The 24,249-nt window shown below is 43.3% G+C and overlaps 1 protein-coding gene across 1 annotated transcript in view; it reads left to right on the top strand.

Annotated features, from left to right (window-relative positions):
• Positions 1 to 24,249, top strand: part of LOC137324433 (serine/threonine-protein kinase D3) — a 296,452-nt gene that overhangs the window by 220,581 nt on the left and 51,622 nt on the right. Inside the window, exon 11 of the mRNA XM_067988706.1 lies at positions 4,448 to 4,525. Coding sequence (XP_067844807.1) covers positions 4,448 to 4,525 — 78 coding nt within the window. The remainder of the gene's footprint in view (positions 1 to 4,447; positions 4,526 to 24,249) is intronic.

The raw sequence follows: 24,249 nt of genomic DNA, 5'->3' as shown, positions 1-24,249 counted from the left end.
TCACAGTGGTGCAGTAGAGGCTAATTGGAGCTGAGGCTTATTACTGAGGCAAAGTAGAGGGAGCTTAACTCTGCATCTGGCTGTATTATATCTGACCAGAAATTGCTTGATCCTGACATTTGTGTGCCTGAAGTGCGAAGAGTTCTATTCTCCAGTGTTAACATCCCTGATGAACACACAGAAAATTTTCAAAAACATTTAACAAAAAAAAGTCCAAAATAATTCATGATCTCTTCCACAAGTCTATCAGATTTCCAGCAATTCTGCTGATTGTTAAGGATTTGTTTTGAACAGTTAATGTTCTAAAGGGCACTGCCAGCCTGTCAGACAATGGGCTAGAAATTACCGTTTCTAGTGAACAATCTACCATTTCTATATTAGTGAACATTTAACAAACTCGTATGATATTGCATCGTCCGCTATTTTAACTTATTGTAAAAGAGGTCCATATGAATGCACTAAACATTTGTCCCATATGAATGCACTAAACATTTGTCCAAACAGTATTACCAAAAATTTCTGGCTAATATATTTTGCTGTCCAGCATGGCTTAATTTCAGATGACTTCAGAACTGGATGAATGAGGGATGGAGTAGTGCAATAGTTCAACAAATTGTTTCTCACCTCTGGGGCCCAAGTTCTAATCCAAGCATGATTTATGAGATGTAGGTGAACTTCCTGTTGGCTATATGGGATCTGTGTCAAATGAGTGTAGTTTTGGGCAGCTTCAATCCAGTTCATAATGGCTTTGAGTTCCTAGAGCACAGCTACTTATAGTTTGGCACAAATGGACACTAAGGGGCTGAAAGTCTTTGCTAATGTTATTGAAAAAAGTAGAAAAATTCTATTCCATTACTTTTTACACAGGCATACCTTTCCGCTAAAATTTGTGAAGATAGAAGTTTTGGGCCTGAATTAGAATTCTCGCTCAGAGACTGTAAAGATAGGTGGTTGGAAAATGGAAATGTCACACCGGTCAAAAAAGGTGTTTTTAAGATTAGTTTTAAGGTATTTTGTTGTGGTAGAGATAGAGAGCTTTATTTTGCATCTCGTCAAGTTATGTATCTGACCTGTGAATGCTTGAGGTTGACATTGGGTTGCCAAAATGGAAACTTTTTTCCATCACCCAGCTCTGACATCCCTCACCTTGATAAACACAAACAATTTTCCAAAAAGACACAAATTTAAAACAAAAATGAGCTTTAACTTGATGGATCAAAACTGCCAGGTTGACACTTTGGTTAACTGAACATGCTTGTGATGCACTGCCAACTTCATCAGCCTATGCACTGTCCCCACACTCTGACTGCACAGGCACTTTTGACTGCTGTCGCCGCCTTGGTTTTGCGTTTCTTGATGGGAAAGTCCCAAATCCTCGATTGACCAAGATGACCTAATTCTACAGGGGAACCCCACCCCACTATTCCTGTTGGAAGGGGCTGGATTTATAACTTTGTACCTAGAAGCCTTTTTATTCTGTGTTTCAACAGTGGAAACTGTGCACTGTATGCTTTTTATAGATCCCTTTCACTTGTGCTATGAATTATGGGATCACCTCACTTCCATAACCTTCTGTAATTTGCTGCTGAATAAGAAAGAAAAAAGGCACGAATAGCATGAATTGGCAAGTTTCACAACCAGATGGCTGTGAAGAGACAAAAAAGGCAAGAGAGTGAAAGAGTACATGATGTTAGGATGTTTTCATTTCCTCCTCACATCATTGTGAAGTTGAGAAAAGTGGCAGTATTTGCACGCATACTAAAACATGAATGCAGTGCTGCATTCTATCCTCCCACTTGCAATATGATTTTTTTTTGCGATTAAAGAATTCTAAAAAAGATTTTTTTCTAATAATTCTAATAAGGATCTTAAATTGATGAACAGAAGGGCTTCCCTTCAAAGGTCATTCCTTGTGCAATAGTAGTCAGACTTTATTTCTCAATTTGTCACGTTTTACAAGGGTTTTTACCTTGCTTACAGGCTTCAGCCAATATAGCTCTTCAATCAGGTTGAACTTCCCACCTGAACCAAGAGGTGGGAAATGCAGAGTGTTGTGCCTTCGGATTTGTCCTTCTGTCTTGGTGTTGAATTTCCTGAACTCCATTTGACACATGCCTCTGAAGGAATGTCTGAGATGTGAAAGTAGGGATGGGCAAAGGAGAATAATTGGGTTGAGTTTGCATCCAAGTACTCCATGGCACAATGTGCTGAAGTGCCCAGCCATTGACCGAAAGGTGTAGATTGTCCCTTTGACTTGCCCTCTCTCCAAATGAGAAAGTGTCATGCTTTTTTAAAATTTCCCCACTCAGTGGCACAAGTAAAGGAAGCCATGTTCTGCGACTTTGTTTGGCAATACATTGGAGCACTGACAAGAACTTTAATTTATGCAAAGCTGCCATGAATACATAAAACATAAAGCTTGAAAAGAAAATAGGCCATTTGGCACATCAAGCCTGCTTCTTCCTAACCTGTTTAATCTCAAGGTGAGATGCTATGAGGTTTTTCTCTGTTCCCCAAAGTAAATGAACAAATTGTCAGAACTTCTATGTAACCCTACATCCTATATTATTCATTTTGAGCAACTGCCTTCCTTGACTCATTGTTTCCACAATGCATCAGCTCACATCATGTTCCACATTGCATTCAATTATCTTTATCGGTGCTTAATCTTATAAATCTCAATCCAACTCCTCACCGAATACTTATTCAACTCCTTTTTTTCCCCTAAAGTCATTAGTTGACACAGCCTAACTACAGTAACAAGTATCTATAGTTCAGGGGGAAAAGGGGATAATAAAAGATCAATTAGAATCTGTTGTTTGGCTTGAGATTTGTTACTTTTGTACTTGGCATTCTTGTTCTGTGTTCGCTATCCTAGACAGATAACCTTCCTTACATCAGCATTATATATTGCTCCCAGCATTTTAAAAGCTCCAGATTACGACACCTTTCGATCTTCTTTTCTGTGAGTCTTCACAACCTCGGCACTCTGTTCAACCTTGAAGTAAGTTTCTGACCCCATGTCGTCTTCATCACCAAAGCCGCCTAATTCCATCTCCCTAACCACCCTTACCTGAGCCTATTTTCCACTGAAACTCTGATTTATGCCTTTATCATCTCTAGATTCAATTTATTCCAATGCTTTCTTGGTCAGCCTCCCATCCTCCACCCAATGTAAACTTTACGCTCCTCCAAAACTCTTCTGCCTGTATCTTATCCTGCATCAAGTCCTGCTTACCCATGAACCATGTTCTGGCTGACCTACATTGGCTCTTAAATTTGAAATTCTCATCCTTGTGTTTAACTCCAGACTCCTGTGCATCTTTTCCTTCTTTTGCCTCATTATTCTCAGCCATGTCTTCAGCCGCCTAGGCCCCATGGTCTGGTATTCCCGTTCTACACCCGTCTGCCTCTCTATCCTCCTTAAAACCCATCTATTTGATCAAGCTTAATGTCCATTTTTTTCTTAAGTCTCTGTGAAACTTCCTGGGTCATTTTTCTACATTAAAGGCACTATATAATTGCGAGTTGTCGTTCCCACAATCGTCCCTTTTCTTCTTATCTCAGCCTTTTCCAGTGCATCGCTGTCTGTTTTAAATGTAGTGTGTCCAAAACTGGATGCATTATTCCAACTGTGATCAATGTACAGTTAGTTATTTGTTTTCTCTTATTGCGAATTGTTCTTGAGCTACATCCCAGTTCATAATTAGTCTTATTGATAACAGCTTCACTTTTAACAACAGCAACTCGCAACACCAAGATAAGCATTCATTACGCATTCATCACCATGATAAGCATTCATTCTGTGCTGTTTAGACTCCCTAAAATACTGTTGAGCATTTTCATCACTGCTGATAGATTTTCCACTCTATAATTCTCAGGTGCATATTCGCTCTTTTTCTGAATGCTGTTTAACATGCACTATCCTCTAGTCCTCAGGTACAGCTGTTGTATTTATGGAACTCCTGTATATATGGAACCTATATTGGTTGATACGCATGAAGGGCTTACAGAGGTAACATGATTTATTGAGAGTGTTGCTCTACAAAAGTTGGAGGTGTTGGGTATTTTCCCTTAATACATAGCAGAATTGCAAGAAATCTATGGGAGCATGGACGGAACCTTTTCAAGACTAAATGCTAATGTGGTCTTTCCTTTTCCTTTCTAATCCAAAAACCTTTGATCTACTTTCATAACGTTTACAATCTGGTGAAGGCAAAAGTATTAAATTGGAAGGCTTCATTCTTTCGAAAGTTTCATTGTATTAACATGAATTATTGCAGGCAACATCTTGGTATCAGACTGTGTAATCCTTGTGTCAGGACACACTTGATCTGAACAGGCTTGGCGGCTAAAACCAGGCTCATGTTTCTATTTAATAAAATTATCTTAATATGGTCTTGATGTTAAATAGGAAATTAATTCATAGTGATTTTGTCTCTCACAGCGAAAACGACATTACTGGAGGCTAGACAGCAAGTGCCTTACACTGTTTCAGAATGACACTGGAACCAAGTATTACAAGGTGAGGGCACATAATTTAGTCCCATGTGGCAATTTAAGTGTAATAAGATAATTGTATTTCATCTATGGTGAAGAATATTTTCAGCATATTATGTCACTTGTTTTATTTGTATAAAATTTATGTACAGTTTTTGTTTCCATCATAATTTTCTAGTAGAGGATCTAAAGCAGACCTGCTGTAAATGTAGTAAGGTTATGTATCACTTGACGTTCTGAAATTAGTTTAAATAGCCCGATTGACTCAGAACATTGAGATACATTCTGAAGTAATAACCATGAGGGAGTAATTTTACTCACCGGACTGTGAAACATTTTCAGAACTATAAGTCATGCAGAGCCAGGTTTAATACCCGGTCCATGCTGGGTTAGCTGTTTCAGTAGTTGGGATGCTATATTTGGCCTCAGTACCCGTGGGCCAAGGAGGAGAGAAATCAGCCAAGATTGCTATCGAATGACCCCTGCTGGAACATGTGCGTGCGCGTGTGTGTGTACCGAGTGAAAACAGATTTGGTTCACCCGTGGAACCTCCCACAGTCAAATAACCCACTGACATTTACTAGCGAGGCTTGCACGTGAAGTAGGGCTGCTTAGGGAAGGTGTGGAAGTGTCGGTGGTGCCTGTTGAGCTGTACCCCAGGATGAGTCACCGTCCTCTGGAATGGAGGGGAGAAACTTTTGAGGGGGTGGGGCTGCTGGGGAAGGGGAGGAAACGCCCTAGTAACTCCAATGTAATTGTTAAATTGTTTATTTGAGCGCAATTGTGATAAGTCACCTGGAAATGTTAAAATGGCAATGATGTTATCAAGAAACTCAGTGGGCTTAGCTGAGATAGTTCAATTGAACTTTTGTAGGGTGATTTTGATCTTGAGTGGGTTGAATTGTAGATAGTAGTTGCATGTTTATATGACCTTTTGTAAAGGGCGCAGCTTCAGTGAATGGTCAAATGTACGTGTTTTTCTATGACCTGTTTACGTGGTAAAGTTTGTCTGTGGTCGGGTTGTTAGTCGCAGTTTACCCCTTTAGAATTTAAATGGTCTGTTTCTTTTCAGTAGATTCTCTGTTGGTTTTGCTTTGTTTTTCTTCATCTTTTATATAATCTTTTGAAGTTAATAGAATCCATGCACTATGCCTGTGAAATAAATAATGTGTTATGCTGGGTTATGTGAACCAGATCCAAGTACAGCATAAAACACCCAATTAGACTGAACCTATGGGCCACTTGCATTGCCCCCACTGCTGTTGAGGACAGTCCATTAATATTGCAGAGCAGTTTTATAGCAGCCAGATCAACATTTAAACAATTGAAAATGCAATTTGAGCAATGGGTAATAATTATTTTCTCTGTGTGCTAGATTGTGGCTCCTGCCCGCTGTTGTTTCTGTGTAATAAACAGCTTTAAAATTAAGGTCAAAATACTCCACCCCCACCCTTCCTGTTGGTGAATCAGTAACTAACAGGCATAAACTCAAGATTTTTTTTCGATTTGTTCTCGAGATATAGCAACACTGTATTTATTCCCCATCCCTAGATGCTCTGAGAAGGTGGTGGTGGGCCAGTTTACAGCAGTTTTCTTTTTACAATCGTTAAGCCACTTCAGAAGGCGATAAAGAGTCAACCAAGATGTGGGACTGGACCCAGACTGGGTAGAGGAGGTGGGTTCTCTTCCTTCAGTGTAAAAGGAGAATCCGAGAGCAGGAGGAGAGTCCGAGAGGTGAGCGTGGTGTAAAAGGAGAGTCCGAGAGCGGGAGTAGAGTCCGAGAGGTGAGCGCAGTGTAAAAGCAGAGTTCCGAGAAATGAGCGCAGTGTAAAAGGAGAGTCTAGAGAGCGGGAAGAGAGCCTGAGAGGTGAACGCAGTGTAAATCTAGGGCAAGTCATGGCAGCCGAGCTCGCACCCGTGATATGCTCCTCCTGCACTATGTGGGAAGTCATGGACACTACAGGTGTCCCTGGCGACCATGTGTGCAGGAAGTGTATCCAGCTGCAGCTACCGACCAACCGCATTTCGGAGTTGGAGCTGCGGGTGGATTCACTGTGGAGCATCCGCGATGCTGAGATTATCGTGGATAGCACGTTCAGTGAGGTGGTCACATCGCAGGTAAAGATTACGCAGACAGAAAGGAAATGGGTGACCGCCAGGCAGAGTAAAAGGACTAGGCAGGTAAAGCAGGAGTCCCCTGGGGCCATCTCCCTCTCAAACAGATATACCGCTTTGGATACTGTTGGGGGAGATGGCTTATTAGGGAAAGCAGCATGAGGCAAGTTCGTGGCACCACAGGTGGCGCTGCTGCACAGGAGGGGAGGAATAAGAGTGGCAGGGCTATATTGATAGGGGATTCAATTGTAAGGGGAACAGATAGGCGTTTCTGCGGCCGCAAACGTGACTCCAGGATGGTATGTTGCCTCCCTGGTGCTAGGGTCAAGGATGTCACGGAACGGCTGTAGGGCATTCTGGAGGGGGAGGGTGAACAGCCAGTAGTCGTGGTCCATATCAGTACCAACGACATAGGTTTAAAAAAAAGGGATGAGGTCCTGCAAGGTGAATTTAAGGAGTTAGGAGATAATTTTTTTTTTATTCGTTCATGGGATGTGGGCGTCGCTGGCGAGGCTGCCATTTATTGCCCATCCCTAATTGCCCTTGAGAAGGTGGTGGTGAGCCACCTTCTTGAACCTCTGCAGCCTGTGTGGTGACGGTGCTCCCACAGTGCTGTTAGGAAGGGAGTTCCAGGATTTTGACCCAGCGACGATGAAGGAACGGCGATATATTTCCAAGTCGGGATGGTGTGTGACTTGGAGGGCAACGTGTAGGTGGTGGTGTTCCCATGTACCTGCTGCTCTTGTCCTTCTAGGTGAAGAGGCCGCGGGTTTGGGAGGTGCTGTCAAAGAAGCCTTGGCGAGCTGCTGCAGTGCATCCTGTGGATGGTACACACTGCAGCCACGGTGCGCCGGTGGTGAAGGGAGTGAATGTTTAGGGTGGTGGATGGGGTTCCAATCAAGCGGGCTGCTTTGTCCTGGATGGTGTTGAGCTTCTTGAGTGTTGTTGGAGCTGCACTCATCCAAGCAAGTGGAGAGTATTCCATCACACTCCTGACTTGTGCCTTGTAGATGGTGGGAAGGCTTTGGGGAGTCAGGAGGTGAGTCACTCGCCGCAGAATACCCAGCCTCTGACCTGCTCTTGTAGCAGGACCTCAAAGGTAGTGATCTCAGGATTGCTACCAGTGCCACGTGCTAGTGAGTATAGGAACAAGAGACTAGACCAGATGAATGCGTGGCTGCAGGGATGGTGTAGGAGGGAGGGATTTAGATTCCTGGGATATTGGGACCGGTTCTGGGGAAGGTGGGACCTGTACAAGCGGGACGGGTTACACCCGAGCAGGACCAGGAACGATGTCCTCGCGGGGGTGTTTGCTCGTGCTGTTGGGGTAGGTTTAAACTAGAATGGCAGGGGGATGGGAACCTGAGCAGGGAGACAGAGGAGTGGGAAACCAGGATAGAAACAAAAGACAGAAAGGGAAGAAGCAATAGTGGAAGGCAGAGAAAACAAGGGCGATAAACAAATAGGGCAAAATAAAACTAAGATGACTAGCCATCTTAAAAAGACAAGTCTAAAGGCATTGGGCTCGATATTAGGAGGGCGGCGGGTTCGCGGCGGGGGGGGATCTATTGGCCGCGTGGGTAACGCGCCCGGTGAAATCAGTCTGCCCCGCGCACGATTGCAGGCTAATTGGATCCATTTACCTGGTCTTCCGGGTTCCCCGCTGCTGAGCTGCGCGTCGGGCGGGCTGCGCATGCGCAGTAAGGTCTGTCAGCTGGAGGAGCTCTATTTAAAGGGGCAGTCCTCCACTGACAGATGCTGCAAGAAATAGGAAAAATTACAGCATGGAGCAGCCCAGGGGGAAGGCTGCTCCCAGTTTAATGTTGCCTCACTCCAGGTATCATTGGATGGGGTGAGGAGGAGGGGGAGGACAGAGATCATCCCCCCCCCCCCGGCGGGCAGGAGGAAGCGGCCTGCCTCTGCCACCAAGAAGGCCTGGCTCGAGGTGGCAGAGGAGGTCACCTGCACCACCAACATATCACGCACCTGCATACAGTGCAGGAGGCACTGCAATGACCTAAGTAGGTCAGCCAAAGTGAGTACACTTACTCATTCCCCTACACTCCATCTGCTACATCACCACCCCCACCCCACATCTCCTTCTGCACTGCCAACACTACTCTGTCACATCACCCCTCACACCCACTCAAAGCTCATCCTCATCTTACCTGCGCTTACTCACCTCGCCAGTACTCATCCCGCCACTGCCACTCAACCCAACCCTCATACAATCTCATGGCTCTATCCCATACTCACCCTCTCATGCATCTCTTTCACGGTCAGCCTCACTCAACCTGCCACTACCTGTGCTGCAGCCACAGAACGTGCATCACATATGTGCAGTAGGCAGCGTAAGGCAAATGTGTCGTGAGCATGAAGGGGATGCACAAGGGTGTTTGAGGGTTTGTCATGGTTTTTACTTATATTTAATTTCTGAGCAACTCACATTACATATTATATTGTCACCACTACTGCTACGTCTTTGCGAATCTTGTCTGGTTTGTGCAATAATGCCCTTTCCTGAGGATCACAATGAAGACCCACTACTGATGCCACCCAGTGTGTCACTGCAGAGTGGGTGTAGGTGTATTTGCAGGGCTCTTTTGTGCAGACGACTGAGAGACGTCGGCGATGTCCCCGGTGGCACCCTGGAAGGATGCGGAGGAGAAGTTGTTGAGGGCAGTGGTGACTTTGACAGTGACAGGTAAGAAGATGGTGCTCGGTATGAAGGATGCTGCAGATGTCCACAACTACATGTCGAGTGACTCTGAGCCTCCGTGTGCACTGCTGCTCAGAGAGGTCCAGGAGGCTGAGCCTCAGTCTGTGGATCCTGTGGCGAGGGTAGTGCCCTCTGCGACGCATCTCTCTCTGCGGTTGGCCTCCCTCCTGCTGTGCAGGTGGATGCGTCACAGCACTGTGTTGTGGAGCTCCACTTGTCAGAGGTGGACGGCGTGGCCAGCGAGGCTGGTGATGCTGTTCGCCCTCCGAGGAGGTCATGACTCCAGCTATGGCGGCCCCCATCCGGAAGATGTACATCTGAGGGGATCCGCAAGGTAGGTACATGTGTCTGGACACCGGGGTAAGTGTGCAAGTTTATGAATTTGATTGTTAGGAGGAGGGTGGTGGAGGCCAAACTTTGTCCAAAGTGACAGAGTGGCCTCCTGCAATGAGTGAGGGTCTCCCCCCCACCTGTCAAATGGACCTTTGCAGCTGCCACAGGCTGGTGGCTGCAACACGTCCATTTCAACTGGGAGTGTTTCCCCCAGTACAGGAAACAGTCCCAGTTGTTTGTAAAATCCCACCCCTCCTGAAATATCTCCTTAATCAGGTCTGTTAACGACCTGAAATACCAGAATAAATACTTTTAAGTGGCAGCCCACCGGCTTTAATTGCCTGCGGGAGTCCCACATGCGGGGGCTGCGCGCACACGTCAGCGCGTCTGTGGGGAACCCGGAAGTGGGCGGGTTGGAGCCGGGCTCCTGACCTGCTCTGGGATTCCCCGATTTTCGGAACCCCCCCGCCAGGAACGCACCCGATAGCGGGTGCTAATATCGAGCCCATTGTGTCTAAATGCGCAGAGCATTCGCAATAAGGTAGATGAATTAACAGCGCAGATAGATATTAACGGTTATGATATCGTTGAGATTACGGAGACATGGCTGCAGGGCGACCAAGGATGGGAACTGAACATCCAGGGGTATTCAATATTTAGGAAGGACAGGCAAAAAGGGAAAGGAGGTGGGGTAGCGTTGTTAGTAAAGGAGGAAATCAATGCAGTAGTGAGGAAGGATATTGGCTTGGAAAATCACGATGTGGAATCTGTATGGGTGGAGCTAAGAAACACCATGGGGCAGAAAACATTGGTGGGGGTTGTCTATGGGCCCCCAAACAGTAGTGGAGATGTAGGGTGGGGCATTAAACAGGAAATTAGAGACGCATTCAAGAAGGGTACAACTATAATCATGGGTGACTTCAATTTACATATAGATTGGTTAAACCAAATTAGCAATAATACTGTGGGGAAGGAATTCCTGGAGTGTGTACGTGATGGTTTTCTAGACCAAAACGTTGAGGAACCAACTAGAGAACAGGCGATCCTAGACTGGGTGTTGTGCAATGAGAAAGGATTAATTAACAATCTTGTGCGGGGTCCCTTAGGGAAGAGCGACCATAACATGTTAGAAATCCTCATTAAGATGGAGAGCGAAGTAGTTGAATCCGAAACTAGGGTCCTGAACCTAAATAAAGGAAATTATGAAAGTATGAGGTGCGAGTTGGCTGTGATAGATTGGGGAACTTTATTAAAAGGGATGATGGTGGATAGGCAATGGCTAATATTTAAAGAACGTGTGCAGGAATTACAACAATTATTCATCCCTGTCTGGCGCAAAAATAAAACAGGAATGGTGGCTCAACCATGGTTTACAAAAGAAATTAGGGATAGTATTAGATCCAAAGAGGAGGCATATAAAATTGCCAGAAAAAGCGGCAAGCCTGAGGATTGGGAGCAGTTCAGAATTCAGCAATGGAGGACAAAGAGATTGATTAAGAGGGGAAAAATAGAGTATGAGAGTAAACTAGCAGGGAACATAAAAACTGACTGTAAAAGCTTCTATAAATATGTCAAAAGAAAAAGATTAGTGAAGACAAATGTAGGTCCCTTACAGTCAAAAATGGGGGAAATTATAATGGGGAACAAAGGAATGGCAGAACAATTAAACACATACATTGGTTCTGTCTTCACAAAAGAGGACACAAATAACCTCCCAGAAATGTTAGGGAACCAAGGGTCGAGTGAGAGGGAGGAACTGAAGGAAACCAGTATTAGTAAAAAAAAATAGTGCTAGGGAAATTAATGGGGCTAAAGGCTGACAAATCCCCAGGGCCTGATAATTTACACCCCAGTGTACTGAAGGAAGTGGCCCTGGAAATAGTGGATGCATTGGTGATCATCCTCCAAAATTCTATAGGCTCTGGAACAGTTCCTACAGGTTGGAGGGTGGCAAATGTAACCCCACTATTTCAAAAAGGATGGAGAGAAAAAACAGGGAATTACAGACCAGTTGGCCTAATATCAGTAGTGGGGGAAAATGCTAGAGCCTTGGAAGGCATTAACGGGATTGGACAAAGTCAGCATGGGTTTATGAAAGGGAAATCATGCTTAACAAATCTACTGGAGTTTTTTGAGGACGTAACTGGTAGAATAGATAGGGGAGAACCAGTGGATGTGGTGTATTTGGATTTTCAGGAGGCTTTTGATAAGGTCCCACACTGGAGGCTAGTGTGCAAAATTAAAGCACATGGGATTGGGGAGAATATATTGGCATGGATTGAGAATTGGTTGACAGACAGGAAACAGAGAGATGGAATAAACGGGTCTTTTTCCGGGTGGCAGGCAGTGACTAGTGGGGTACTGCAGGCATCAGTGCTTGGGCCCCAGCTATTCACAGTATATATCAATGATTTGGATGAGGGAACTAAATGTAACATTTCCAAGTTTGCAGACAACACAAAGCTAGGGTGGAATGTGAGCTGTGAGGAGGATGCAAAGAGGCTCCAATGTGATTTAGACAAGTTGGGTGAGTGGAGAAGAACATGGCTGTTGCAGTATAATGTGGATAAATGTGAGGTTATCCACTTTGGTTGTAAAAACAGAAAGGCAGATTATTATCTGAATGGTGATAGACTGGGAAAAGGAGAGGTGCAACGAGACCTGGGTGTCCTTGTACACCAGTCGCTGAAAGCAAGCATTCAGGTGCAGGTAGGAAGGCAGTTAGGAAGGCGAATGGTATGTTGGCCTTCATTGCAAGAGGATTTGAGTACAGGAGCAGGGATGTCTTACTGCAGTTATACAGGGCCTTGGTAAGATCACATCTGGAGTATTGTGTGCAGTTTTGGTCTACTTATCTGAGGAAGGATGTCCTTGCCACGGAGGGAGTGCAATGAAGGTTTACCAGACTGATTCCTGGGATGGCAGGACTGACATATGAGGAGAGATTGGGTCGACTAGGCCTATATTCACGAGTTTAGAAGAATGAGAGGTAATCTCATCGAAACATATAAAATTCTAACAGGACTAGACAGCTAGATGCAGGGAGGATGTTCCCGATGGCTGGGGAGTCCAGAACCAGGGATCACAGTCTCAGGATACGGGGTATGCCATTTAGAACCGAGATGAGGAGAAATTTCTTCACTCAGAGGGTGGTGAACCTGTGGAATTCTCTACCACAGAAGGCAGTGGAGGCCAAGTCATTAGATGTATTCAAGAAGGAGATAGATATATTTCTTAATGTTAGGGGGAAATCAAGGGATATGGGGAAAAAGCAGGAACAGGGTACTGAGTTAGACGATCAGCCATGTTCAGTTTGAATGGCGGAACAGGCCCGAATGGCCGACTCTTGCTCCTATTTTCTATGCTTCTATGTTTCGAGGGCTTAAATATATTTTTATGAAAAACAGTTGCTTTCATGATCATTTTCTGATAAGTTACCTTGATTTATTGAATTCACTTTCACAGCTTGTCATCTTGAAATTTGAACGCATCACCTCCACAGTGCTAGTTCAGAACCATAACAACAACCTGCATTTATATAGCACCTTTAACGTAGTAAAACATCCCAAGGTGCTTCGCAGGAACGTTATCAAACAAAATTTGACAATGAGCCACATAACGAGATATTAGGACAGGTGACCAAGAGCTTGGTCAAAGGGGTAGATTTTAAGGAATGGGTTAAAGGAGGAGAGGGAGGCAGAGGGGTTTAGGGAGGGAATTCCAGAGCTTATTGCCTCGGCAGCTGAAGGCACAGCTGCCGGTGATGGGGAGATTAAAATCGGGGATGCGTAAGAGGCCAGAATTGGAGGAGCGCAGAGATCTTGGAGGAGGTTACAGAGGTAGAGAGGGGTCAGGACATTGAGGGATTTGAAAACAAGGATCAGAATTTTAAAATCGAGGGGTTGCCGGACCGGGAGCCAATGTAGGTCAGCAAGCACAGGGATGATGGGTGAATGGGACAATATGTGAGTTTGGATACGGGCAGCAGAGTTTTGGATGAGCTCAAGTTTACAGCGGGTGCAATGTGGGAGGCTGGCCAGGAGTGGGTTGGAATAGTCGAGTTTAGAGGTAACAAAGGCATGGTTGAGGGTTTGAGCAACAGATGAAAGGAGGCGGGGTGGAGACAGGTGATGTTACAGAGGTGGAAGTAGGTTGTCTTGGAGATGGAATAGATATGGGGTCGGAAGTTCAAATAGGACACCAAGGTTGCGAACGGCCTGGTTCAGCCTCAGACAGTGGTCAGGGAGAGGGATGGAGTCAGTGGCTAGGGAACGGACTATGACCACTTCACTGTTATACCTACTTAAGGATTGGTGCTAGAAGCATAGAAAGGGATTTTGGAAAGAAATTTGTCATGCAAAGGGTCATTAGGATATGGAATGCTTTACCACGTGGCTTTTCAGGATGGGGTGGGGTGTCAATCATGTAGTTTACTTGAAGAAACATATTAAAGGCTACAGGGAATGATCTGGGAAATGGGATCGCTTCAGCGAGTCTTTACTCGTGAGCTGAGTAGCTACCCTCTACTGAAATTTCATGATTCTGTGATTGTCTGTTTAGTAAAGATAACCACTGCTATAAGTCCACAGTATCAATACCATCTGAGAAAGGAGCCTCCTTTAAGCTATCTGAATGAGTGAAGAAGACTGTCATGAGAACTGAACCCATCAATTTATAATAGGAACACCATCAAACATCTGTTCTAAACATCTGTGGAAGTTCATTATTGTATCTTGTATGTGGAGGACATGAACAAGGTATGGTTTTGCTCATCAGCAATGTTTAGAGGTATCAGCCTTGGCTTAGTGATAGCACACTCTCCTCTGAGTCAGAAGGTGGTGCTTTTAGTCCCACTCTGGAGTCTTGAACACATAATCTAGGCTGACACTGAAGGTGTGCTGCACTGACAGAAGTGCCTTCTTTCGAATGAGACTTTAAATCAAGGCCGCATCTGCCCTCTTGGGTGGACATAAAGATCTAGTGGTACCTTGCCAAAGGCTTTCCGAAAGCCCATGTCCACTACATCTACTGCTTTCCCTGATCGACCATGTATATTACTTCCTCAAAGAATTCCAAGGGAAGATTTAAGATTATTTTATGCAATGCAATACTTTTTTAAAATAGTTTCTCTCTTTCCCCTCCCTCCCTCCCTCCCATTTCCTCTATTACAATTACTTCCTGTAACACTTCCCTATTATGCTCATTACCCTCACGCCTGTCAATTACATCTTGTCACAATTAAATTTACTTATTAATTTTACTTATCCGAGTCCTCCAGCTTTGGCCTCCAAGGTTGGTAGCAATATTACTCACCAACCTTGGGGGTTCAAAATCCAGCCTACTGGCTGCTCACTCCCTTGCTGCAGTATTTATGTTAAATTAGGTCTGATTTTCTCAGTCACTGACGGGGAAACCTCTTAAGAAATGTTATCGTGATTTTTTTTATTTTCCTTCATAACTTGAGGGTTCATGTCCTCCATAGCAGGCTCGAGGGGCCGAATGGCCTACTCCTGCTCCTATCTCTTATGGTCTTATGGTCTAACACTTTACTCACCATTCTCTCCAATGTTGCTGTAATCCCTAACCATTAACTGTTCCTGTCACTCAACCGGAACTCCCACTTTACCACCAACATCTCTCTAGCCCTGTTCTTTTATTCTCCTCCCCCCCCCTAACGTTTTCCCTCCCCCTACGCAACCTAATCTCTCCAATTTCCCCTTTCTACCCAATGCAGATCCAACTTCACACTTGTGTAATAAATTCCAACAGAACCCCATTTCCTTTGAAAACAAATCACCCACTTATCAACATAAACACAGCCTTCCCCTCAATGGACAAACTCACACTCTTACGAATATAACATTTTATGTATATTTTTGTTATATCTATATACAAAATACTCCATACAAATCACACTGAAAACAAGTATTATGTGAGAATACTTACTCAACATCAACATTGCATATATTTCATAATTTATTTTAACTCCTATTCCCTTTATTCATAAAACTCTACAATCTTCTAGTGCATAATTTTATCTTACTTTCCAATCAAATTTCTCAACTTCAATTACTATATAATCTGTCTATTTTAGATTCATTTCCTTATTTTAATATTCCTTTTATTCCCAATAGCAACATAATATTTTCTCCATTACACCATATAATCTCACTCTGTTTATTAAAGAACACACTGAACATAACCTCTGGTGTCTCTTGTTGCCCCTTCACTACAATGTTGCTTATGACTAACTCTTATCTACTACAATGTCAGTTACACAGTGGTTTAATATATTCTCTTTTGTCACTTTTTTTTTAAGACTGCAGTTTATGAACTAATGCTTTTAATAAACAGGACAGCTATCTTTTATGTATTAGTAACTTAAACCATTAACTGTAAAGTAATAAAGAAGATGGAAGTCCATTCTACAGTATTTGGACTGAGTCAGTTCTTTATTATGAAATTGTGGAGCTTCAAGGTGGATAAATATGAACTGTCACAAATGGAGTTGTCTTACTGAAGCTAAAATTGTGAAAATGACTTGTTCACTCAATTTCAGTGTGGCTATATTGCAAACTTTCAGATGTCACGCTATCCTAAAACACTAATTATTAAAATTGTAATGTTTACATGATGTGGCACTGAGTCACACAGACCAGTAATGTTCCAAGTTCAATTCTTGGTCACTGTTGGGTCAGCCAAACTTTCCTGGGACACTATGAATACATTACAGTTACCTCAGAGTCCATGGGCCAAGGATAAGAAAAATTGTCTGGGATTCCTGCTCCTGATCATTCGTTAGTAGCCCCTGCTTGGAAGTGTGCATGCATGGACGCTGGGTGAGGAGAAGGTTGGGCTTGGCTATGATTGCCCCTGTGCTTGAAAGGGCTTGAATACTCATTTTTCATGTTCGATGGTATGTAAAGAATGATCACTTGGATGAGGTTCTGAAATGGTGTTCCAATTTGAGTCACTCCTGTCAGGAGACCAGGGTAAAGGGGAAATGATTTGAGGGAAAATTGAAAGGGAAAAGTCTAGGGACACCTGTGTCATTCTAATGCGAGTATCCGAATCTATTTGCCATTAGTATCCGGGTTGAAATAAGTTTTGTAATTTTGTGGTTTATCAGTGAAGACATTGGCTAGAAAAAAGTTTATCCATTTTTTTTTCAGATCTCTAGTCCTGTTTGTAATTTACAGTAAAGATTAAAATTGCACTTTGCTGATGCAAGGAACTAACCAAGTATGTATAGGGTATGTAGGCTATTGGGTTAGAATGGCAGTCAGTCACACCAGCCTGGGTTTAGTGCAGATTGATAAAAAGGGAAGTATTCAAGTAGCTATCACTGTGTTCCAGAAATATAGCTGACAGATTTTTCATACTCCACATATTTTGATCTCTGCTTTTAAAATGGTTGTTCTGCCTTAGCCTGAATTATATACAGTGGGAATAACCACTCTTATAATACCTCCCCTTTCATCATCTCAAATCAAACTTATAGATTTCTTTAAAATGGGCTTCAGTTTATCTAACTTCAAATTCCATAAAGAGAAGTGGTGTCCCTGCTCCTCCACCGGCCCTATCTTCTTGGAATCAGGCCAACTCATGGACTTCCTTGCTGGTTGTGATTCTTTTTCCCTTCCTCCCTCCACCACACGCTGTCTGAGCCTACTTCCCTGACAGCACGTGACACAGTGACAGTCATGATCGGGTCATGACCACAAATGTTCCTCTACGCGACCTAGCACAACTTTATATCCCTGTAGAAGTAACTAAGTATGGACTGTTTTAATTTTGTATTATTTTAAAGATTCATGCTCCCTGCAGTCCATTAGACATCTTGGCAGCATTTCTGACTTTGTATGGAATCGTGTTAATTTAGGGACAAAGATGACTCTCCTGTTCATGTTCTTGGGTTAAAAAATTTAATGCTGGAACTGGACGTTGGCATGTATTCTAGCTTGCATGCAAACACCTTGTTCATAGCTGACTTCAGTGCTATCTGCAGCAATAAGTAGTCAGCACCATCCCTCTGGTTTGCCAACTGTACATTGTGCTCCACAGATACAGGTCTGAGATTGGTAACAGCAGTTTAACTGGTTTGAAAGATGATTTACCATGACAGATTTTTATTTATATTCAACTGAGCAAGACAACCATTATCAAGTAGTTTACGCAGGGCAGCAGGTAATTATGCCAACTGTCCATCTCGAAACACGATGGTGTAAGCCCTAGAGCAGTTCAGTTACATCCTGATTGGCTGAAGAATCCAACTCTTGAGCGACATTCGTTGCCACAGATGATGCGGGTGTAAATCACAGGGCCAGATAGTGAAGACCGCACACTGTTAACTCTTCAAGCCTGATGCACGTTCCTGGAATCGTAGAATCATAAAATAGTTACAGCACAGAAGGAGGCCATTTGGCCCGTCGAGTACATGCCAGCTCCCTGCAAGAGCAATCCAGCTAGTCCCACCCCCCTGCCCTATCCCCAAAGCACTTCAGTTTTTTTCCCTTCAAGTACTTATCCAGTTCCCTTTTGAAAGCCACGATTGAATCTGTCTCCACCACCCCCTCAGGTAGTGCATTCCAGATCACAACCACTCGCTGTGCAAAAAAGTTTTTCCTCATGTCGCCTTTGGTTCTTTAGCCAATCACCTTAAATCTGTGTCCTCTGGTTCTTGACCCCTCCACCAATGGTAACAGTTTCTCTCTGTTTACTCTGTCCAGACCCTTCACCCTCTTCTCTTTCCCCTTCCTCAGCCACCTCTCTTCAGACTCTTTGGCTCCCCAACACAGCATTTGAATGAGTGACCCTCTTCTGAGGGTCCTGAAAATTATTGCCTTCCAACACTAACAGGAATGTGGATGGCAAGACAGATAATGCAGCCAAGACAGATAGAAAGTATAAAAAGCTTCAAGGAACAATTCGCTACCATGCTGGAGTGATACTCCACAGCTTCTTTAACCTATTTCTGGGCCTCCATAGTTGAGTATCATGGGAGCATAAATCAAGTCATTACCAGAGTCATCTATGACATTGATTACTAGCCCTAAATGGCTGCAGCGGGAATAATTTGTAATAACATTGTAAATCCAGCAATTTCATGATTGCCATTAAGTTCAATGGGGAGCCTCGTGGCAAGGAGGGACTTTTATCGGCTTTGGTGATGCTAACGGCAGAGTGGCGCAAATCATCCAGCAATATGCGGAGAATCGGAACTCATGGTGTATCTCTTTTACTCTGAGAATTCTTGGATTTTTTTATGAATTAATAATGGTGAGTGCTGTTAATGTGTCATTCTAATGACGTGACTTCCCAGCAATTTCTGGCCCAATTGTCTTTATTGTGTGGCGGCAAAGCGATGGTGTGTTTTTTTTTAAGATGTCATGTGTAAACAATCTAGTAAAAGTTTTCATAGAAAACTTTACTAGAGTGCAGCCAATGATTCTCTTTCTACTTCTTCACCCCCCCACCCCCCCCAAAAAAAGCCGGTTGTGTTCTTTCACTAAATGCAGAGAACTGGCTCATCGCTGGAAATCTTTGCAAACTGTACTCCGAAAAGCCACAGCTTTGGATGCTGCTCTTCCTGGAAATAAATGCAATTTCTTTTTCAGCCTTCATTTTCAATTAATCAGTCCCTCTTTTTTTTTTTCTCTCTCTCTCTCTCACTGCCCCCCCCCCCCCCACCACCTTCACCACACACACATAACTTTGGCTCATTTTAATACAGAATTGTCTGGTTGTCTTTAATGGCTTTCGTACCTGTGAACTTCATGATGTGCAGTTGGGTCATGTGTTGATTCCTAGGCATGACCCTCCCTCACGGCCTCCATTGGGCCTATGGAGAGAGGAAAGTATAAACCATCAGTGTGTAAGAACATATGAAATAGGAGCAGGAGTAGGCCATATGGCCCCTCAAGCCTGCTCCGCCATTCAGTAAGATCATGGCTGATCTTCAGCCTCAAGTATAAACTGAGTATGGCCAATTCAGGTTGCACTCTCAAAATTAAATTATGAACCCCCTAATGTTGAACTGCTTCAAGACTCAAATTGAGTCATCACTTTGCAGTGGTCTGTTTAAAAGAAAACATGATGTGGAGATGCCGGTAAAGGACTGGGGTTGACAATTGTAAACAATTTTACAACACCAAGTTATAGTCCAACGATTTTATTTGAAATTTACAAGCTTTCGGAGGCTTCCTCCTTCCTCAGGTAAATGTCAGGAACTCCTCGAAGCCTACGCATTTATAAATCACAGAACAATACATGGTGATTACAGATAGTCTTTGCAACTGCCCGTTGCCACGGCAATCACCGTGTTCAGACAGAGAGGTGTTACCTACAGAGCCCCTGAATATACAGTCAACAGAAAAAAAACCAAAAAAAAACAGAGAGAGAGGCAGAAACATCCGGAAGGCAGAGAAAGCCAGCAAATGACCCGTTATATTAAAAACAGATAGCTTTTGTTCGCTGGTGGGCTTACGTGTAGCGTGACATGAACCCAAGATCCCGGTTGAGGCCGTCCTCATGGGTGCGGAACTTGGCTATCAATTTCTGCTCAACGATTTTGCGTTGTCGTGTGTCTCGAAGGCCGCCTTGGAGAACGCTTACCCGAAGGTCGGTGGCTGAATGTCCCTGACTGCTGAAGTGTTCCCCGACTGGGAGGGAACCCTCCTGTCTGGCGATTGTTGCGCGGTGTCCATTCATCCGTTGTCGCAGCGTCTGCATGGTCTCGCCAATGTACCATGCTCTGGGGCATCCTTTCCTGCAACGTATGAGGTAGACAACATTGGCTGAGTCACAGGAGTATGAACCATGCACCTGGTGGGTGGTGTCCTCTCGTGTGATGGTGGTATCTGTGTCGATGATCTGGCATGTCTTGCAGAGGTTACCGTGGCAGGGTTGTGTGGTGTCGTGGACGCTGTTCTCCTGAAAGCTGGGTAATTTGCTGCGAACGATGGTCTGTTTGAGGTTGGGTGGCTGTTTGAAGGCGAGTAGTGGAGGTGTGGGGATGGCCATAGCGAGGTGTTCATTGTCATTGATGACATGTTGAAGGCTGCGGAGAACATGGCGTAGTTTCTCCGCTCCGGGGAAGTACTGGACGACGAAACAGAAAACAGTAATGGTTTTTAATAATTGTTCCTTTAAATATGTTAGACTGGTAAATGTCTTGTTTCAATGACTGCTTCAAATAGTTTGGTTAAATGTCCATCTCAAATGAATAAAGCCAATTTTGAACTTAATACCTGCTGCACTGTACTGGTTGTATTGAGTTGTGGACATTGGCTTTAATAGTGACTCAGGTTTATAGTTCTATTAAACAGTCTGTGTCTGTATACGTATGGCAGAACTGGGGGGAGAGGATGTGGATTCGCCAGGAAAATAAGCGCATAACTCACAAACTAAAAGTAAATGGTTAACGTAGGTCAAACTCTGTGTTCGTTTCTTGGTGGACTTTCAAGTTCCATTTTTTCCGCTGGTTTTACATAAGTACTGTAATAACTGATTGTGAAGTATGGAAAATTATGGTAATTGACCTTTGTAAACATATTTGCCATAGTGAAAGAATGCTGTGTGGGTAGTGATAACTGGTTACAATTCTGTGGCATGACCATGTGGCAATCGTTGCTTGTGTATGTTGCTATGGCGATGGGAGTAGGAGTGGTTATCGTGGCTGTTTACATTGAGGGACGGTACCAGTTCAAAGACTACTGCTACTGTCTGCACTTATTTGTATCAGCTGATGTGTCTTGAGTTAATAGCAGCCAGAAAGTAAATGCTAGTGTTTATTAAAAAAGTATATTTAAACTGTGCAGAGGCCACTTGTCTGGGTTGTAAAAAGTAAGGTGCTTTATGTCCTGTGAGTTTGCTACTTCTATTGCAATAAATTGATGGTTTTGTGTCTTGATAGATGCAAAGCTACCTTTCTGTTCTCCTTGTTTTGTGTAAGGGTTGTGGGGTGGAATACAAGACTATTTAGTAGTCTAGTAGCAATCTATAGTGAAGCCTGCCTGGTTGCTAACATTATGAAATAATGGGTCAAATTCCCAATTACTGAGCTAATATCAACATAGACTACTCAAAGTAGTGATGTTGTAAAGAACTCCATTAAGATACTTGTAGGGATGAGAAATTGTGCTTATGTACTCAGTAATTTTTTTTGCTCAATATTCCTTCAGCAAGCCCTGGTCTCAATGCCTAAGGTAGGCAGAAGAAAACCACTGTGCAGTGAAATGTAGGGAAAGCAGCAGAAATCCTTTTCCTTGCAGGCTCAAGGGATTATGACATAGGCTGGGGTTTCATGGATGATGAGGAAGATTGGTCCAAATTTGAAATTACGGGACCGATGATAAAGAGGAAAGCCAGGTCAAATATAAATAATATAAGAAAACTAGAACACGGGAGATGAGAAAGACCAAGAGGGAGTATGAGAGAAAATTAGTAAAAAAAAATTGAGGCTAAAGAAAAGGTCTTCTATTAGCACATTAATAGTGAGCAGAGAACTTAAGTTATGGGTAGGGCCATTAAGAGATAAAGGAGTCGAGCATGAAGTAGAGAGTGAAGGAATGGCAGAGATATTACATAAGGACTTTGCTTCACCAAGACAATGGATGTTGAGATTGTAAAACTGCCAAAAGTAGATAAAGAACAATTAGTACAGTTGTTATTCAAAAAGTTACTCAGGGTAAATAAATCACTGGGACCTAATGGTTTACATCCGAAGATCCCGAGGGAAGTAGCAGCAGATCTAACAATTTTCTAAAATTCGTGGAAAGGGAAACATATCGTAGTACTAAAAGGTGGCAAATCTGATGCCCCGCTATAAAATAGGGAGACGGGGGTAAATTAGGAAATTATTGGTCAGTAAGTATTACCTCAGTTGTTGGTAAACTGAGAGTCTGTAATATGGGATGAAATTACTAAACACTTGGAAAAATAGGAGTCGATCTGTGCCTCTCAGCATAAATTTCCAAATCGCAGGCCATGTTTGACAAACCTTTTAAAATTCTTTGGAAAAAGTAAGAAGGGGTCAATAAAGGAAATGCAGTGGCTTACATGGTTCTTCATAAGTACCACATAAGAGACTCATGACAAAGATTGAATTAAGGGGAAAGTGACCAGGTAGATAGAAAGGTGGTTGGTGGATAAAGAAAAGGGTAGGATTGAAAAGAAGTTCCTCAGACTGGAAAGATGAGTGGAATTCCAAAGGGGTCAGTGTTGGGGCTACTCTTATATTTACTATATATAAATAAATGATCCAGACTTAGGAATTTGTGGGAACAATATTGAAATTTTCTGATGACACCAAATTGGGAAATATGACAAATGGCTAGGAATGTGAAAGACTGCAGGAGGACATAACTACCAATCCAGCAAGGTTACCTAGGTACAAGTCAATATAGAAAAATATGAAGTAATACATTTCAGAAGTAAGAATAGGGAGAGAAAATACATCTTAACTGGTAAGATTTTAGATGGAGCAAAGAACAGAGGAACTTTATGCAGATACAATAGGCCATTAAAGGTGGCAACACAAGCATTAAAGCCATAAAAATGATACAAGAATCCTTGGATTTGTATCTAGAGACACAGAATACAAAACAAGGAGGTATTGTTGAACTTGGAAAAGACCTTTTAAAGGTTAAGTATGTTTTGTAGTTTTGGACACTCCACTATAGAATGCATATAAAACAATGGAAAAGATGCATTCACTAGAATATAATTAATGAAAGGCTTATTTATATAGAGAGACTTGAGAAATTAGAGCTTTTTCACTAAAGCTGAGATGGTTAAGGAGTGACCTGATAGAGGTCTTATGAAGAGTTGTGAGAAGGTAAACTGTAATAGATTGTTTCCACTGGTCATTGAGATGGTACCAAGTGGGCACAAATTTAACGTAATTACAAAAAGAATTACAAGGGAAGTTTTTTAAAAAAAACTTCACAGAGGGTGGTTAGAACACAATGTTCTTTTCCACATATTGTTCATAAATCCTTTTAAAAGGGAATTGGATATTTCCTTGAAAAAGAGGAATATTAAAAGACATGGAGAACAGGCAGGAGAGTGGGATTAGACTGGGTGGCTTATGTACTAAAAAAACCATCCAAATGGTCGTCTTAGAGTCATAGAGTTATACGGCACGGATAGAGGCCCGCCGGCCATCAAGCCCTGTCTAATCTAATCCCATATTCCAGCATTTGGTCCGTAGCCTTGTATGCTATGGCATTTCAAGTGCTCATCCAAATGCTGCTTGAATGTTGTGAGGGTTCCTGCCTCCACAACCCTCTCAGGCAGTGAGTTCCAGACTCCAACCACCCTCTGGGTGAAAAAGTTCTTTCTCAAATCCCCTCTAAACCTCCCGCCTTTTACCTTGAATCTATGTCCCCTTGTTATAGAACCCTCAACGAAGGGAAAAAGCTCCTTAGTATCCATCCTATCTGTGCCCCTCATAATTTTGTACACCTCAATCATGTCCCCCCTCAGCCTCCTCTGCTCCAAGGAAAACAAACCCAATCTTCCCAGTCTCTCTTCATAGCTGAAGCGCTCCAGCCCTGGTAACATCCTGGTGAATCTCCTCA

The sequence above is a fragment of the Heptranchias perlo genome, chromosome 8, assembly GCF_035084215.1.
Source record: "Heptranchias perlo isolate sHepPer1 chromosome 8, sHepPer1.hap1, whole genome shotgun sequence".
NCBI lineage: Eukaryota > Metazoa > Chordata > Chondrichthyes > Hexanchiformes > Hexanchidae > Heptranchias > Heptranchias perlo.
Note: the sequence above shows the minus strand (reverse complement) of the source record. Positions and strands in the feature narration are given on the sequence as shown.